This window comes from Perna viridis, chromosome 12, assembly GCF_037379345.1.
Source record: "Perna viridis isolate PV_CMFRI_1.1 ecotype Kerala chromosome 12, ASM3737934v1, whole genome shotgun sequence".
Taxonomy (NCBI): Eukaryota; Metazoa; Mollusca; class Bivalvia; order Mytilida; family Mytilidae; genus Perna; species Perna viridis.
Genome location: NC_142456.1, coordinates 12,460,444 through 12,477,495, shown reverse-complemented (window position 1 = coordinate 12,477,495; position 17,052 = coordinate 12,460,444). Strand labels below are relative to the sequence as shown.

Sequence of the window (17,052 nt, the reverse complement as noted above, 5' to 3'; positions counted from 1 at the left end):
CTTGTTTAAATGCGCAATAAGTTCCTTGGTCTTTAACTTTAGGTAGCCAAAAATATTCAAGAAGTCTACGCAATTTCCACATTGGGGAATAATTGGTATTCTTATCTTTTCTCTATAGGAGATAAAATCTAAATTGGTTATAATAGTAGTTCGTGTATTTTTGCATCTTTCTAATAGTTTGTATAACAAACTGGAGCAATATAACACAAAAGTCTCTGGATATTGATATTCATTTAGTTGCTCATTATGACATTATGAATTTTTCGACTATAAACCGTAAAATGTTAATACAATGTATAAAGACATTTGTTACATACTTCTTCATACATAATTTAACATGTTGAATGACAGTTTACGGTACATTCACTGTATGTACATGAGATTTCTCTCCTCTCCTTTCTTTTTCTTTCCTTTTATTTTTTTTCTGCTATTAACTTTTTTTTATGAAAAACAGAATACATGTACATAATTTTTTTCACCATTAAGCAACTTCATTTATTGTTTTCTTGCCACAGCAAAAAAAAATTTTTTTCTTCAAACTGAAGGTATTTTTCAAAAAATATCCCAGGCCCCTCCTCAATACAAAAATGGTTGGTGCCATAGGCACAACTATAGCTAAATGATATGAATCAAAGCAATAAGCTTTTCTCTGTACTATAAAATAATCAAGTCTACGAAGAAAACAGCACAATCTTGTAATAAGTCTTAAATTACAAAAGGTTAGAAGGCCATACATAGTGAAAATTAACAGAGGAGATCATGTTAAATATATTGGGAAAATATTAACACCTTAAGATTTGTATGACATCGTTTTTACAAACAAACAGAAAGTGGTTATTCGTCACCTATAATTGACTACTCAGTATACATTTGATGAAACGAAACAAAAGTACTTCTCAAATAGTGATTAGTTTGCCCTTCTCTTCAATCTCTAAGAGTAAATCAATATATGAACCGACTTCGTAGTGTCTGTAGTGTCCTTTATCTCTTTAGACCAGATGCGGAGTATTAAAATTCACCAAGTTAGTTTTGAAGACAAAACGTCATCTACATCTCGGAAACAGGTCAATGGGTCTGGATAAGCGATCAATGTTCCTACTTGTGGATATGATTAGGTATAAAAGGACATAATACCAAACAAAACAAACAACAAACAAACAAAAACCACACACACAAAAACAAAACTAGAAAAACTACGAGTAAAGCTCACAAAGGATGCCTCCACCACCTACATACTTTAATGTTGACTAGCTAGAACACTAACATGTTATGAACCATTCATGGGCAGAATCGGGTGACACAATGTATTAACACCCAATCTACCATAGAACCATGCATTATGTGTTACCGGGGAGGGGTCTTCAAATCAGAATGAAACTTTGTGATTATTGAAACTTTAGTTATATAAGAATTTACCAAATATATTTCAGCTAGAATCTTACTCTGTAAGGAGCAATGGAGTTGATTCGACAGGGAACCAGTTTCTCAGACCTATAAATCAGATTTTTCAAGTTTTTTCACAATATTGAAATTGAAAAACAGAGGGCAGGATACAAATCAGGTGCATAAATCTTTTATTATTAGTAAGTTTGATTGTAAAATAGATATAACACATAATTAAAATGAAGAATAAAGTTTAAGGAGTAGTCTAGCAAAGGGAGATAATCATATATCCTTTTTGAAAAAAATGCTGAAAATACCACACATTTTAAAAAGGTGATAAAATCTTATCCAGTGTTGACAGCAGGAAAACTACATGGTACTGCAAAGATAATGTAAAGTTCAAACTAATTTAAGAATGAAAAAAAGTGGGCACTCTTGTTTTTATACGCCCATCTATATAGACGGGACGTATTATGGTATACCGTTGTCCGTCCGTCCACACGTCGCGCGATAACTCAATTCACTTTTACGGATTCAAATGAAATTTTAGCACAATATTAATATTAACGGAAGAAAGCTCCCTTTCGATTTTGAAGAATTCTTATTTATAGTTCCAGAGTTATGGAACTTTATTCACTTAAAAATTTATATTATTGTCAAATCTGATGTCATAACTCAGCTGTACCGATACTATTCTTGAAATATTGCATGCAGTTTTATAGACATGCTAGATTATGGTTGTATAATGGTATATTATTGTCCGTCCGTCCATTGGTCCGTCCGTCCGTCCATCCACACGTTGCGCGATAACTCAAATTCGCTTTTACGGATTCAAATGAAATTTTAGCACAATATTAATATTAACGGAAGAAAGCTCCCTTTCGATTTTGAAGAATTTTTTTATTTGTCGTTCCAGAGTTACGAAACTTTATTCACTTAAAAATTTATATGATTGTCAAATCTGATGTAATAACTCAGCTGTACTGAAACTATTCTTGAAATTTTGCATACAGTTTTATAGACATGCTAGATTATGGTTGTATAATGGTATACCATTGTCCGTCCGTCCGTCCGTCCGTCCATTGGTCCTTCCGTCCATCACTCAAATTCGCTTTTACGGATTCAAATGAAATTTTAGCACAATATTAATATTTACGGAAGAACGCTCCCTTTCGATTTTGAAGAATTATTTATTTGTCGTTCCAGAGTTACAGAACTTTATTCACTTAAAAATATATATTGTTAAATCTGATGTAATTACCACGACATAAGATTGCTGCTTACTTACAGTTTTGAAAAGCTGTATTATATTGGGACCAACAAACAACTTCAATTCTACCATATATTTGATTTTTATGAATACTGACAATTATCAGAGTGGTACCCTAGAAACTTATTATTCTGACCACAAGGCAATATGGACTTCCTTACAGTAGAAGTAGAAGGAATTGTACTATTAACTGTAGGTCTTACCTCATAATAATATTATTACATAATGAATTATTTGTCCAGTTTTCAATTCTGTAGTTTATTATAGTTTTATCTCGTTCAAAAACAAAGAATCCCTTTTAAATGCTATTGTATACTTTCATCATGTCAAACAGTTGTAAGATCATTTATACTTTTAGAATAACTGAAGAAAAAACTTTGCTCACTATATATACAGACTAATTTTTTGGTAATCAGAAATCAGGTTATTTTCTAAAATTTATACCATCAGCTATTTTTACGGACGGGCGTATCTTGCGCTCTTAGCGCAGCTGGTTTTTGTATATCTAACACAGACATGAAAATGATGAAATGCTGCGTTTTTCAGGCAACACTGAAAAAACACATCATTTCTTCATTACACAAAATACAAATCAAACAAATCACTAAATATCATTGATTTAACAGAAGGGGTTCATGTTTAAACGAACTTGTCTGAAAACTTAATGTTCAGTTTGTGATGCCGTCCCCGTTGCCACCGTCGCCGGAAAAGCAAAACCCAGGTCTTGCCTTCCACATCTTTCGTCGCAGGCGAGACCAAAACTAAAGCACCGGAAAGGAATTTCTAAAAGTGCTGTGTCACTTCTTTTCCAATCCCCAATGTGTTCATTAAGTTAACATATTCTTTCTTTAATAAAATAATGTTTACATTAAATTATAGCAGACAATAGGTGTTGCCCATGTACACCAAAGTTGGCGGTTTTGGTCTGCCAGGTATCAAGTTATCATGGGGTGACAATTTTCATTACAGATATATTACTTCATTGTAACAGGTAGTTGGAATTGAATTAGAACTAACTCACAAACAAATACACACATGAAAGAGGAGAAATGAAGCCCATTACATTTTGATAAAAACAAACCTTTTTTTCTAAATTACAAATTGACATGTACAATGTACATCCTTAACATACATGTATGTGTAAAAATCCATATTTGTAGTGTGTTTTGTTTTGTTTTTTTTTATTATTATTTTTTGTCTACAAAAAAAATTTCAAGGACAACAGACCAATGCACTGACAAACAGACAAGGTGAAAACTATAGGACACAGCATCTTTGATGTGGAGTCCTAAATAATGCAAAAATGTATATAACACCAGTCAAGTCAATTATGCCTTTGTGATTGTGACATTTCAATCAACTACTGGTACATGAAGTTTGTCAAGATCTGTAGACAAAATCTTATCAGTTAAGTCAGACAGGTTCTCCTGTTATTCTATACTCTCTATTTCAGAATAAATATTCCTTAGTTCGAGGTCATTTACAGTGTCAATTTCTTCTGCTACAAAACCTGGAAAACGGGGATGTCCTGCCTTGAATATTGCTTAGATGTAAAACTTGCAAACAAGCTTTTAAATTGGCTAACACTTTTTTTATCCATTATCCCCTCTTTGCTTCTTTAACCTCTCACAAATCTCATAATATTGTTCTTTCATCTTCATCATAAATGGTTTTCAAGAAAATTTTCCCTTTGGGAGAAAACCGAATTGTTCGACGGGTTTTCTTTAAAGCCCATCCTTCATCAACAACAGCATCTGTAAAACATGAGATATAAGATAGCTCAATTAATGTCTTGTATTCACTACCAATTCTGTTGCATTTGTCAACCAATATTTGTTATACTACATCTGTTCCTGACAATTTAACACACTGATGTGATCCTTTCAAAACCACTCGAAGAAACAAACTCCTTTTGACATCCTGGCTCTGGACAGACAAACACACTGCTTTTGATGCTTGCTGGTTCATGCTGATAACAAAATAAAAAGGAATTTGGTCATTATGCACTTTAGTATTGTACAGCAACGGTTTCATAAATGTTTTACTTATATTGAACAGCTGTATTTCTATAAATTGTACAAGACCAATGTTTTCTTGTATATTCAATAAATTATCAATTGAAAGCGAGTAAGACATTAATTTTAGGTGCAAATAATGTGATTCCTGGTGAAACATATTGATAACAAACAAGCAGGAGTATGCAAAGATAACCCCTGTTTCAATGTTTAGAGTCAAATAAAATGTATTAAATCAGATTGCAATATTTTTCTCATGCATATTTTGCTTATGAAAAGGGGCAATAAAGGATCTAATTGGCCTAAAATACAACTGAAAATTAATCATGAAGTGTTGAATGATTTTCTTTTGAATTTTGTGACTTCAATCCATTACAAAAGAGAAAATATAAAGACGTCTGATAAAAAATATTGCATTGAAAGGACAGAAATTGTTTGAAATTTACCAATATTCAGAAATTGTCAAATTTTGTACTTTTTGGTCGCCTTCTGGTCAAGCTTTTTGTCAAGGAAATGGTGTCGCCACCCAAGAAACTACTTCACAGTTATTATTACTGTGTAACATAGTTTATCATAAGTGGAATTGAAGAACCTTATGTCCACATAATGGACCTTCAATAAGATGTATATAATAAAAATATCTGCAAGCGTTTAGAAAATAAGAAGCTTCCAGGAGCATGAATTTCTCACCTGGTTGAATTTTGTCTTTCAAGGGCAATAAATTTATAGAGTTTTCAAGATATTAGCTGAAAAGTGTAAAAAAAACTGTCATTTTTTTCCCTTTCAAGGGCAATAACTCTTACAAGGAATCGTCTGACAACTTTTTTCTCTGAAGACTTTTGTAGTCCTAATAATAAGGAACATTTCCATCTATTGAAAGAATCTGGCTAACCCTAATGGTTTTGGGGATATATGTGAAAAACTACTGTCTGATCCTCTGTTCTATTTTTAGTAACAGTGGCCATGTTTTTTTACGGATAAAAAATCCCCACGTCAGTTCTAAGGAGGATACCGCAAGGAACATTTATACCAAGTATGGTTTCAATTGGTTAAGTAGTGTCGGAGAAGAAAAATTTTGAAAGAAATAACAAAAAATAGCAGAAAATGTTGTAAAAGAGCAATAACTCCATCATGACTTAACAGATTGAAATGAAAATTTGACCATAGATAAATCTCAGCATGCTGAACACTTATATTTTGTCAGGATTTAGCTTAACCTAACCGTTTTGGAGATATATGCGAAAAACTACTCTCTGGTCCCTATGTTCCATTTTTAGTAACGACAGCCATGTTTTTCAACCGATCAAGAATCCCCACATTAGTTTTATGCAGGATACTCCAAGAAACATTCATACCAAGTTTGGTTCCAATTAGTCAAGTAGTATTAGAGGAGAAGAGTTTTGAAAAATTGTTAATGACGACGATGGACGATGAGGACGGACGACGACGGACGCCAAGTGATGGCAATAGTTCACATGGCCTTCGGCCAGGCGAGCTAAAAAGTACAGAAAACTGTTATTTTTATATTTTTTTTAAATTCTAGGGCCGTTATTTCTGCAAAAATGAAATTTAAAACTTGGTTATACAAGCAAAATGTTGACATTTGTACAGAGAAAGTTATTAGTAACATGGTTGTTTTTGTTTAGTCTCTATATCAACAACTGCAAGTTTTACTGACTTCACAAGGGGCTTAAAAGATTTTCAAAACTAGAAGTCTGTGAGCAAAGCTCACTATATATGATACCCCAACCCTTAGATGTCATCTTAAAATGTAAAAGTCATTAAGATCTAAATCTAAATTAGAAAGATTAAACATTTACATAATGTGGAGGTGTCATGAAATTTGATTCAGTTGTCAAGGTGTCACAGCTAAAGGATAGTAACCCCTAACCTACCCGCCAGCTAATGTATCTAGGTGTATATATCTAAGTTTTGTAACAAAAATTCTGTGAAAATTTCATGAAATTTCATTCAAAAATTCAAAAACATTCAAAAACATCTATACAGCAGACTAGGAGGAGTTTTGGAAAAGAGATGGTAACCATCCTTGCCAAATAATGGCTAACTCCATGTTTTGCTATGGGAAACCCCATATATCATTCAAATCAAAATCTAAGATTTGCACATCTACATTATGTAACAAAGTTTCACGAAATTTGATTCAGTAGTTCAGGATTTGTGGATAAAAGATGGGCACCTTCAAATGTTACGAACAGACTGATAGACAAAGACCTAATCACTGTATAACACCAACTTTTCAAGAGAGAGGTATACAATTTTTATTACACAATTATGGGATCAAAGTATGTCATGTTTCAACAAAATAACCAGAAAAAAGTACGAGAATTCTTGTCATTCTAAAAATGGCGCTGTAGCATCTATACTAACTCTGGATTTTTATGCTCATATCTATCTTAACATATAAACAAAATTTCAGTAAAATTGACTTTTCATGTGGACCCATTTGTAATGCTTTTGCATGGTTTTATGGTAGATTGGGTGTTAATATTAACGTCCAATAGTTGTAATTTAAATTTAAATATCAAGATCATTTAGAGTTCATGAATGTAAATTCTCTTAATATGGGGATTCACCATCACATCGAATATGAAAAGATCAACAGACAAACAAATTATGCCCAATAGACGAAATGTGCCAAAAATGGAATGCCTATTTAAAGAACGAAGAAAGTATGGTTAGGACAAAAATCTACACAGACAGACAAACAGACGGAATGGATCCTATACACCCAATAAACTTTGCATCGTCTCATGATGTGCCAAATTTGTAATGAATAATAAAATCCAATGATATTAACTTGACTTCAAAGATCAAGTTTATGTCCAAAAGATAAATCGATCCATGCTAAAAACCTGAAAAATTGACCTTGAAGTCAATGGTCAGTGTCATATAGAGGCCATGAATGTATCCAAAACATCGTCTCATTATAATAACCCCATGTGCACAATACGGTCTACCTTTGTCGAATAACAAAGAAGTTATGGTCCGGACACTCATTCGTGTTAAAAGATCTATAATTTTGACCTCAAGGTCAGGGGTTAATGTCATATGCAGGTCATGAATGTACCTGACACATGATCCAATTGCGATACACATATGTACCAAATATGGCATTCCTATGTCGAATAGCAAAGAAGTTATTGCCCGGACACTACTCTGACATGCGGGCATGAAGACCGAGAGATCCTTATATACCAACTTAGGTTGGTTTTTTGGGGTGTATAAACAAAAATAAACAATGTTGAAACTACCAAATTGAAATACGTAATGAAAATTATTGTTCGTTTAGAATTTACTTGTAACTACGTTTTCCAATTAGTACAATGCACATGGTATGTACTCTCGACTTGATTACACACACTCTTTGCCCTCTTAATTTATTTGCAATGGATAAAAAAATAGGAGATGCGCATTTATTTTATAAATATTTTGTGAAGTTATCATATACATTCAGTACAGAAATACTTCGTAACAAAATAACCAACTATTTTAAATACTTTCCAATTCATAATTTCTACAGAGAGTTATAATTAATAAGTAAAAAAAGAACTTCATAAATATAAAAATACCAGTCATATATAATATTGCAATTTTCTATATGCTGTACACGTGTTTCAAGGAGTAACCTCTCTTCAGAAGTATTAGAATCAAATATATCGGAAAATCTAAATATAAAGTAAGTTGTATAAAAGAAATATCATAACACAGATTATCGAAATAAGATCGCGTGGACATATACGTATGCGAACACCAGGTTACAAAGCATATATAAACCAGCTATGCTATTCGGAGCGTCGTTCAGTGGTTTTGTCACATAATAGTAGTTCCTTATGTCGTATCTAGTTTCTGTTAACTCCCAGAAAGGAGCTAATTCCATATAACCAATAACTTGCCTGAAACTTTGAAAATCAGTACATGTATCTCAGTCTACTTATACGAATGTTCCACTTATCGACTTGTACTATCATGATAGCGAATTTAACCTACTAGTACATGTATTTCTTCCATTCACTTTTTGCAAGAAACGCGCCAGACAGAATGAACTCTTTCAGGTAACCACCGAGTTCATAATTAAATAATTTTGGGTACAATTGCAGTCAACTAGGTAGGAGAACAGACGAACTAGAAAAATCTTCGCTGAATGATTGTCATTTAAGGATATGAGTTTCTGTTGTTACTGCTTTATATGTTATTTGGATGTGAAACCAACTTAAAAACAGCGGATATTAGTGTACGGAACCATTTTCAACAAATACTCGGTTTAAATTAAACAAAGAACCCGTTCTGATATATGTGAATGCTTACTAGGACTTTGTCCGATTACTGTATCAATCGAGAAAAAGAAACTATTTTTTTCTCTAGAATTGTACAACTAAACCATCACTTTTGCACTTGTTGATTTATTACACTGAAGTTTGTTTAGTGCAAAGAAAGCATTTCCACCCTTTCTACAAGCTTTCGAGATACGATCAGACGTACCTAGGGTATAAGTTTGTCGCATTTATTAATATGTAATGATATGTAACTGAAAACGTTAATTATAGTTCAATTACATTTTTACATGAACGTTTTAATTATAGTGCTTTGTGTGGTAATACTTTTATTTGGTGGACGTTTTATATTTTAACATGGACTGTGTTTATTAATAAATCATTATGTATAATATGTATATCCTGCTCAAAATTATTCTTCCACCTCCCCATGGTGTGGCGTGTCGTTGCGTGTATGTTCCGGAAGTACACCCCATCACCGGTAAAGAAGATCATTAGGCAGGGGATCACAAACCATATTTTAAGGAGAATCGCTGCTGCCACTCGACAATGCAGATACCCATTAATCAACACAAAGGTCTTCGATAGAGCCATGAAGGACCTGAACACTGGTCTTTCATTCGCCGCACTCGCTGGACAGAGACCACACTTCCGTACATGTACCATGTTGCTAATTCTATGCTAAGAAAAATATTCGACGAAGAGGTGGAGTACGTTCTGACAATAGCTAGCTGACATGAAGCATCAGATGGCAGAGGGTTAGGCCAGTTAGATAGAAGCAAGGCAAATTACCAGATGTTTGATTACCCCTTAGACGACTTCATGTCATGACAACAAGAGCACTGTGACTTCTATTCTACTTTTGATATCAACAGGTTTGTTCATATTGAATTTGTATTCTTATTTTGACATATATCAAGTGCATGAGTGGATGAGTAATCAATGACATATATCAAGTGCATGAGTGGATGAGTAATCAAGGGAAACAGGATTTTAGCGGAAATCAAAAGAATATTATAAAAAAACAGACATGAAAAACTCACACGAAAGAACATAAAATAACTAAAATAATACGTACAAAGCAACAAATGTAAATAAACAACTCGGACAAAAAACAACAAATTGGCAGTAAAGCCCGGGTACATCGGGTAGGGTAAGCGTCCTCTGCTTCTCTAGAAACATCCGCCAAGTCCGCGGAGACAAAAGAAGAAAGCCAGACTATGACACATTGAATAATTCGGTTCTTCTGATAAAGATGGATACACCATTACGATTGGCGAGTTCATGATGACAACTATAAGATTTAGTAGCGATGACTTCAATCTTGTAGCAACATAATCCTGTTCCAAAAGCCTTATTGTTAGAAGTCTAGCGCGGTACAAAAATATGTGTAGTTACGGCAAGCTCTGGTATAAAGTACGAGTTGTAATATTTTAAAACGTCATACGCGGGTGCTCAAGGAATCTTGCCACAGATGAAAAGAAAATTGACAATACGGAATAAAAAGTCATCGCGTTTGCCGTATAGAATGGTCATCAGTTTTCCTTTAATTTGTTCCCATTGAAATATCGACCGTTTGATGAAAATACATGTACGCGTTCACAACACTGGAAAAATATGTTATCGATAAAAAACATTTTGAAAGAGTAATCAAGGGAACCAAGGTTATAGCGGTAATCAAAAGAATGTAATCCAGGGACGAAGACCAGACATGGAAAACAGACTTACACAACAAAGAACATAAAGTAACCAAAATCATACATACAAAGTAACAAAAGCAAATGAGCAACTCGGACTCCACCAAAAACTGGCAGCATGGATCTGGTGCACCGGTAGGGTAACATACTTGGAAGATGAATTCGTTTTTGCAATAAAATATGTTCAATTCACTAGCACAGCCATGTTTAAATTGTACATCTTTGTAGTTCAAATAAGCGTGCTGTGTGCATATCTCCCTGGCTGTAACAAGCAACCCAACAGCGAAGTTTACATGTAACTGGTTCATATCATGTCGTCCATGGTGTGATATCGCAAATACATATACATGTGTTTATATATGTTAGCCGTCCAAGAAGTAGATAAAAAGACCAAACCATAGAGAATATTTGCCCCTAACACAACATTCAATTCGATGTATAATTGAGTCTTGAAAGTATAGCCACACTGATAATTCAAAAGAACTTCGTGAAGCCAGGTGTCGGTATCCAACAAGACATGAATGACAGATAATTTAAACTTTTTGTATGATTGAGAAATGTTTTGTTAGAAATAACCCGCGGGGACTTGAACACAACAGTGGGTGTGTCATATTGATTCGTTCATTTCCGTTACGTCACGCGCACACTAACGGCCTATCGACACGAGACTTGTAATTTGTCGTCCGTTCTACGGAATAATACTATCATTTATCAGTTGAACAGACACGATGAAAAGCCGAGAAAAGTTATGCAAGAATTTGGATAATGATTCTAATAAAATAACAATAAACAGGTAATCAAAACAGTTTTAAATATTCATTCGACATCCCTTCGTCTCTTCAATACTTAAAGTACTGAACTTCAAAGAATCGGTTTTGTGTTGTATTCGTATTGTTTATCAGGCTTTGCATTGACATAGCTGTACGGCTAAAGAGACAAAAAATGTTTAGTTTTTCTTTGATAACACCTTACGAAAAAAAAAGCATAAAATAAAAATAATAAAGTGTAGGCATATGCATTGCCAACAGAAGCACCAAGAGATTCAACATTTCTGAACCCTTACTTTAAACTTTACGAGAAGCTTTACGATTAAGCGGAATATAATGTATAAAGTCCGGAAAAATAACATTCCTCCACGGATGGTGGGAATATCCTACACATAACCTGTGGCGTAAACGCAACTGACATCTTTACAGAAATTCCCAATATGATTGCCTTCCCTATCTTAGAAAAAGCTATGCTTCAATTTGAACAATACAGCCGAGACTATATTCTTTCCAATGCGGGTTAGGTTCTTCAACAAGAAGTGGAACAGCGAAGAGAGCCGCGTAAGCACACTTGTGAGTGCATGCTTTTTCATGAATATTACATGAAGCGGATAAAAGTTAAAGGAATGCATTGAAAACGACTGTATATTTTCAATGTAAAATTAATTTAATTATCTTTAAACTCATCTTTAAGACTATTTTTGTTTCTTGGTCCAGATAAGTGTTATATTTCTGATTTTCTTGTTGCGGAACTTCTATTTAATGGCTGTTTCTGCAGACTACCATCTCAAGAGTGCTATTTTCAAGTACACACATTGCTGTTGAGCTTACTTTGTGCTCGTTATATCCCCCTCCCCCAACACACACGCACACACAGATGTCAGATAAATATTGTTTCAAACCGTGAATAATCTTAAGACGAAGCCGCTCTGACAGAAATGGCAAACAGTACCAGCGCATAATACCGTTCACTTACATATTCTTAATCATTTTAAACTGTAAGCGGCCTTACATTGTAACTATTTGTTTATAAAATGAAATATATTTACATTTACTGTGTGAAGTTTCATGTAGTTTTAGTACACTTAGTACACATGTACATTTTGTATTAGTGAATTCAGATTACCCGATATTAATGATGTTAAATCAACGAACGGGGAATTCTACAGACCTCAAATATTTGATGAGCGTAAACGAACTAAAATTGTATTACAAACAGGATGACTATTGGTTCCTGTTTCCATAAAAAGCGCGGTGTTGACTTGCAGGTAAAATAACATGACTTTCTAAACCATGAACCCGGAGTCTTTTACTTTTACTTTTTAGTTGATGCCATGTTTTTTGTAGGTTTTATTATACGAGGACAATGATATAAACTAAAATTAATCTCGTTATAAAAAAAAAACTCAGACAAAATGAGTAATCTCTGTCATCAAAAAGTTGTCCGTAAACTTAATTTTACTTTCGACATTTTATTCATTTTTACATTCCCCAGACCATGTATTTTTTTCAAAAGTTAATATTTCAATAGAAACAAATTGAATGTTATTTTATTTGCATGCAGTCACTTTTACATATAACCATCGAAGCCAAACAGGCAGGCGCGGACATGAATAATGCACTGTTCTTTTATTAATTTTTATTTTCACACCACTTATATCCGGTGTATTCAGTTTGACTGGGCAAATATGATTTCATTTTTGCAATTTAAAAACGATTTGTGTTGTAAAACTGGATATCAAAATACAACAATTTATTATAAAATGAAACATACATGTAATTATCAAAACAAATAACCGAGCGCACTTCATTGCTGCACCAAACAATAACCGAGCGCACTTCATTGCTGCACCAAACAATAACCGAGCCACTTCATTGCTGCACCAAACAAAAACGGTAAGCACCGTCTCATAAGTCTCAAAATGGAGATTACCATGGCCTCCAAACGCATCCACTTGTGTCTGTTTGATGAAAGCTATTTGAATATGGAAGACTGTTTGCATCATACATTACATTAAAATCAGATTGATTCTTAGAAAGTTCGTCATTTAAGTCACTCGACATGTTTTTACAAGATCGGTCCATGCACTCCAGTGACTGATCATTCACTTCCGGTTTGTTATGCAACTTGTTCCTTCCACGGATAAGTGACACTAAATAGGAATGGACGTCACATTGTAAAGTCTGAGGTATTTGTTTGTCTTGAAGATACTGGTCAATACTCTCTATGCATTTCATGTAACCATACACGTAAGAAGACGCGTAATCTGCAATTATAGAACAACAATAGCTATATAGTACATGTACTCATCCTGCATGTACTAGTATCCTGCCTTTTTGTACATTGCTTTTTTAAAATTCCAACAAATAAGAAAAAGGAAAAAATAAAACTGACCTATTACTATCATGCAATTGATAACACTACTGTTTATTGAAGAACAAAAAGACCTGTGTAATTGTATTTTAAAGATTTGAGATAAGATAATAAGAAAACAAATTTGCATTTTTAAACATGTATAATTATGTTTAGTATTAACTTACCTGCATGAACCTTTATTCTTTTTATGTATTCCACAGTTCGCTCTAACACTTCAGCTTTTTCAAGTCTGACTGGATTTTCCTAATTAATAGAGAAACCAAACAAATGAAATATTTTTTTCAACAAATCTCGGGAGATACAAAGTAACTTCTCAAACCTAACAACATGTAGGTGATACTTTACATGTAAACGAGAAAATCTGATACTATCACTGAATAGTAATGTTACAAAAATGTACTTATGTTTCTTACTTATCATTTTTATTAGAAGCTACAAATGCACCTTCTTAATGTACGGTACAATGTATATCAGAGTAATTAATGAGTCTGTACATGTGTATGGAGTTACTGAAAAAGTTTAAGTACTCAGTCATGTGCAGTAACTAAGAAATAAATAAATAAAAAACAACAAACTATGCCTCAGGTAATTATACCGTTAATAGTAACCTACAATGTTATCTGGTGGAGAAATCAGGAATTCTATTTGCTCTAACAAGTGGTTGATTCGGGCTCTTCTTTGACGTTCCGCTATGTGCTTCCGGGTCTGGAAAGAAACATGTTTATTGCTATTTAACAGTAAACAACTGCATACATTGTATTAATGATCATTAAGGTCATTAATGCTTTCTAAGAAATAATTTATGAATCTGTTATTGTTAGTTTCGCTTCTAAAAGGACTAACCATATATTCTTCCTCTTTGACGCGTCTCTTTGGCTGTTTGACGGATGGTTCATGAACTATTTTTTTATATTTTCTTTTCGAAACAAAAACAAACAAACGAACAAAAACAAAAGCAAAACAAAGCTAAATAGTTTTGAAATTTTGAAGTAGCCGTTGTTTGAAAATGATATTTAAATAAGTTGCGAAATATTCATTAATGTTAGGTATCAATAATTTGAAATTATTTGCTATCGTCATGTAAGACGTTTTAAATACACAACCTGGCCATATACATGTAGTTGGTCAAGCACAAGAAGTGTTTTAAAGACGTAACCACACTGGATGAAGCAAACAAACTATACGAAAACTTGATCATAATTAATAATTAATTATTGCGTGTCCATAAATTCCGAAAAGGGGACGCAAACTGGTTTATAATCAACCAAAATTTTAGTGTACACGGGGGACCCTCTTTGATCAGCTTGTATATATGTGAACCATGGTACGTCTTATTCACGAGCCCAGGAGTATGAATTAACCAGTATTCTATGTTTGACAATATTACGAGGTCCATGTAAACTTCAGGCATATCCTAGTATGATATGGGTGCATGGCACAGTGTAAATTAAATTAAAATCCAATTTAATGTATATATCATATGTATTCAAATAGTATAAAGTTTGCTTTAAATCGACACTGGATTCATGGCCCAGAAATGATTTTAAGATTGCCTAAGTTATGCTCAAATTAAAAGAGTTATCTCCCTTTTTTCAATGAATCTCAATGCTTTCTATGTAATTTATTTCTTTTTAAACGTTCCAGTTAATTAAACAAAAACAACATTCAACTTTGGGAAATGATGCATTTGTGATATGAAATGGGTGAAAATTTTTTTTAAAACAAAATTAGCCATGTGCCACCCACTGCCCGTTTTTTTTTTTGCCACCCACTTTCTTTTTTTTTTATGAACAGTCTCTTAAATCAGTTGAAGTATCATCGATTGATTTTCATAGTTTTTATATATCCAAAACAATCACATACATTACATCTTTCTTTTTGGAAAATGAATTGTGAAGACAGAAACAATAAGAAGTTAGAAATTTTCCCTTATGGCTCATACAAAATTCAAATCATTGCTCGCCGAGTTTGGTTACTCCAGGTGCTTTATAATACCAATTCATTTAGCATTGCATCTTGTTTTTTTTTCAGACCAATTCAAGTTTCCTTTAGTCCATGTAACCAGGGAGTGTATATTAGATTTTTTTATCTTACGATTTTTGTTTAAAACTTACAATCATTTTCATGCTGCATAAGCACGCATGCATCCTACAACATTTAGCGAAATTAAATGAACGTTTTAAGTGAATTAAAAGTGTTTTAATTAATAAAATAACTATTAGAATGGCCTTACCGGTTGTCTGTTAGTTTTAACCTCCGTATCCAAAGACATATTTCTTATAACTGAGTCAAATTCATCAAGTTACCTTCTTTTTAAATCGCTTTTGATGTCTTTTCAATTTTGCTTCCTTTTAACATTTCCGTTTATGCCCGGAGCGAGGTCATTATCCATTCCGTATTGTGTCCCCCACGTGGCCAGATTTTTCAATCAGATAATGTTATAATTGTTAATTATTACAAATACCTGCTATAACAAGAATGACACGTGCGGGTAGCATTCCATTCTAAGTAGGGGAAGAGGTGCGGTGCCTTTTTACTCAAGCTGTATTCAACGACCATCTTTAAAAAAGACTCTTTGTGTTCGTCGGGTTTATGATGTCGTTATCGAAGATGTTGCATTCTTCAGTTTTTATGATACATTATTTGCTGTTCTAGTTTAGAAAGTTTTGTATTGTCACCTTTATATGGCAGGTATTTTATAAGAAGTCACAATCATTTGGCGGTGAAGGAGCGGATCCAGATCTTTTGGAAAAGGGGGGGGGTCCAGAAGAAAAGGGATTAGGTTCTAGGTTATTGTCCGCTCATTTTTTTCCAAATTCTGCGCAAAATTAACAAAATGTTCCAACAAAAAGGGGGTGTTCTGGCCCCAGGAACCCTTTCCCTAGACCGTCCGCTATTTCAGTTATCCAAACTACAAGCCTGATTTAATTTTATCAGCATAATTTTAAATGGAAGTTTCTGACCCTTAGGCTACATGTGTAATTGTCTAAAATTATTCCTTTTTTGTTTTATCGTACGCTAGGTCCGCCCCTTCGAATCTGCGTCTGTAACTACATTTGTACAACCTAACTTTTACTGACATTTTCAAGTTTGAAATATTATACATTCTAAAATATTTCTGGTTAAAATATGTTTGTGCGTAAGATATCCACGAATATCTGCAGACGTGTACCCAAAGACGCGCTACGGGTGTAAAACATGGACAGATATTATTGTTTGCATGAAATCCTAATTTTTTACAATTTCTACTT

General features: G+C 33.5%; 1 protein-coding gene across 1 annotated transcript; it reads right to left on the bottom strand.

The window, feature by feature from the left end:
• Nucleotides 1-13,108: 13,108 nt before the first annotated feature.
• On the bottom strand, nucleotides 13,109-16,756 carry LOC148601232 (hairy and enhancer of split-related protein HELT-like). The gene is made up of 4 exons (XM_088556732.1): nucleotides 16,035-16,756; nucleotides 14,414-14,506; nucleotides 13,966-14,044; nucleotides 13,109-13,691 (listed from the first exon to the last, which is right to left on the bottom strand). Exons 1-4 carry the CDS (start codon nucleotides 16,071-16,073, stop codon nucleotides 13,354-13,356), a joined length of 549 nt encoding a protein of 182 aa, XP_088412858.1. The 5' UTR covers nucleotides 16,074-16,756; the 3' UTR covers nucleotides 13,109-13,353.
• Nucleotides 16,757-17,052: the final 296 nt, after the last annotated feature.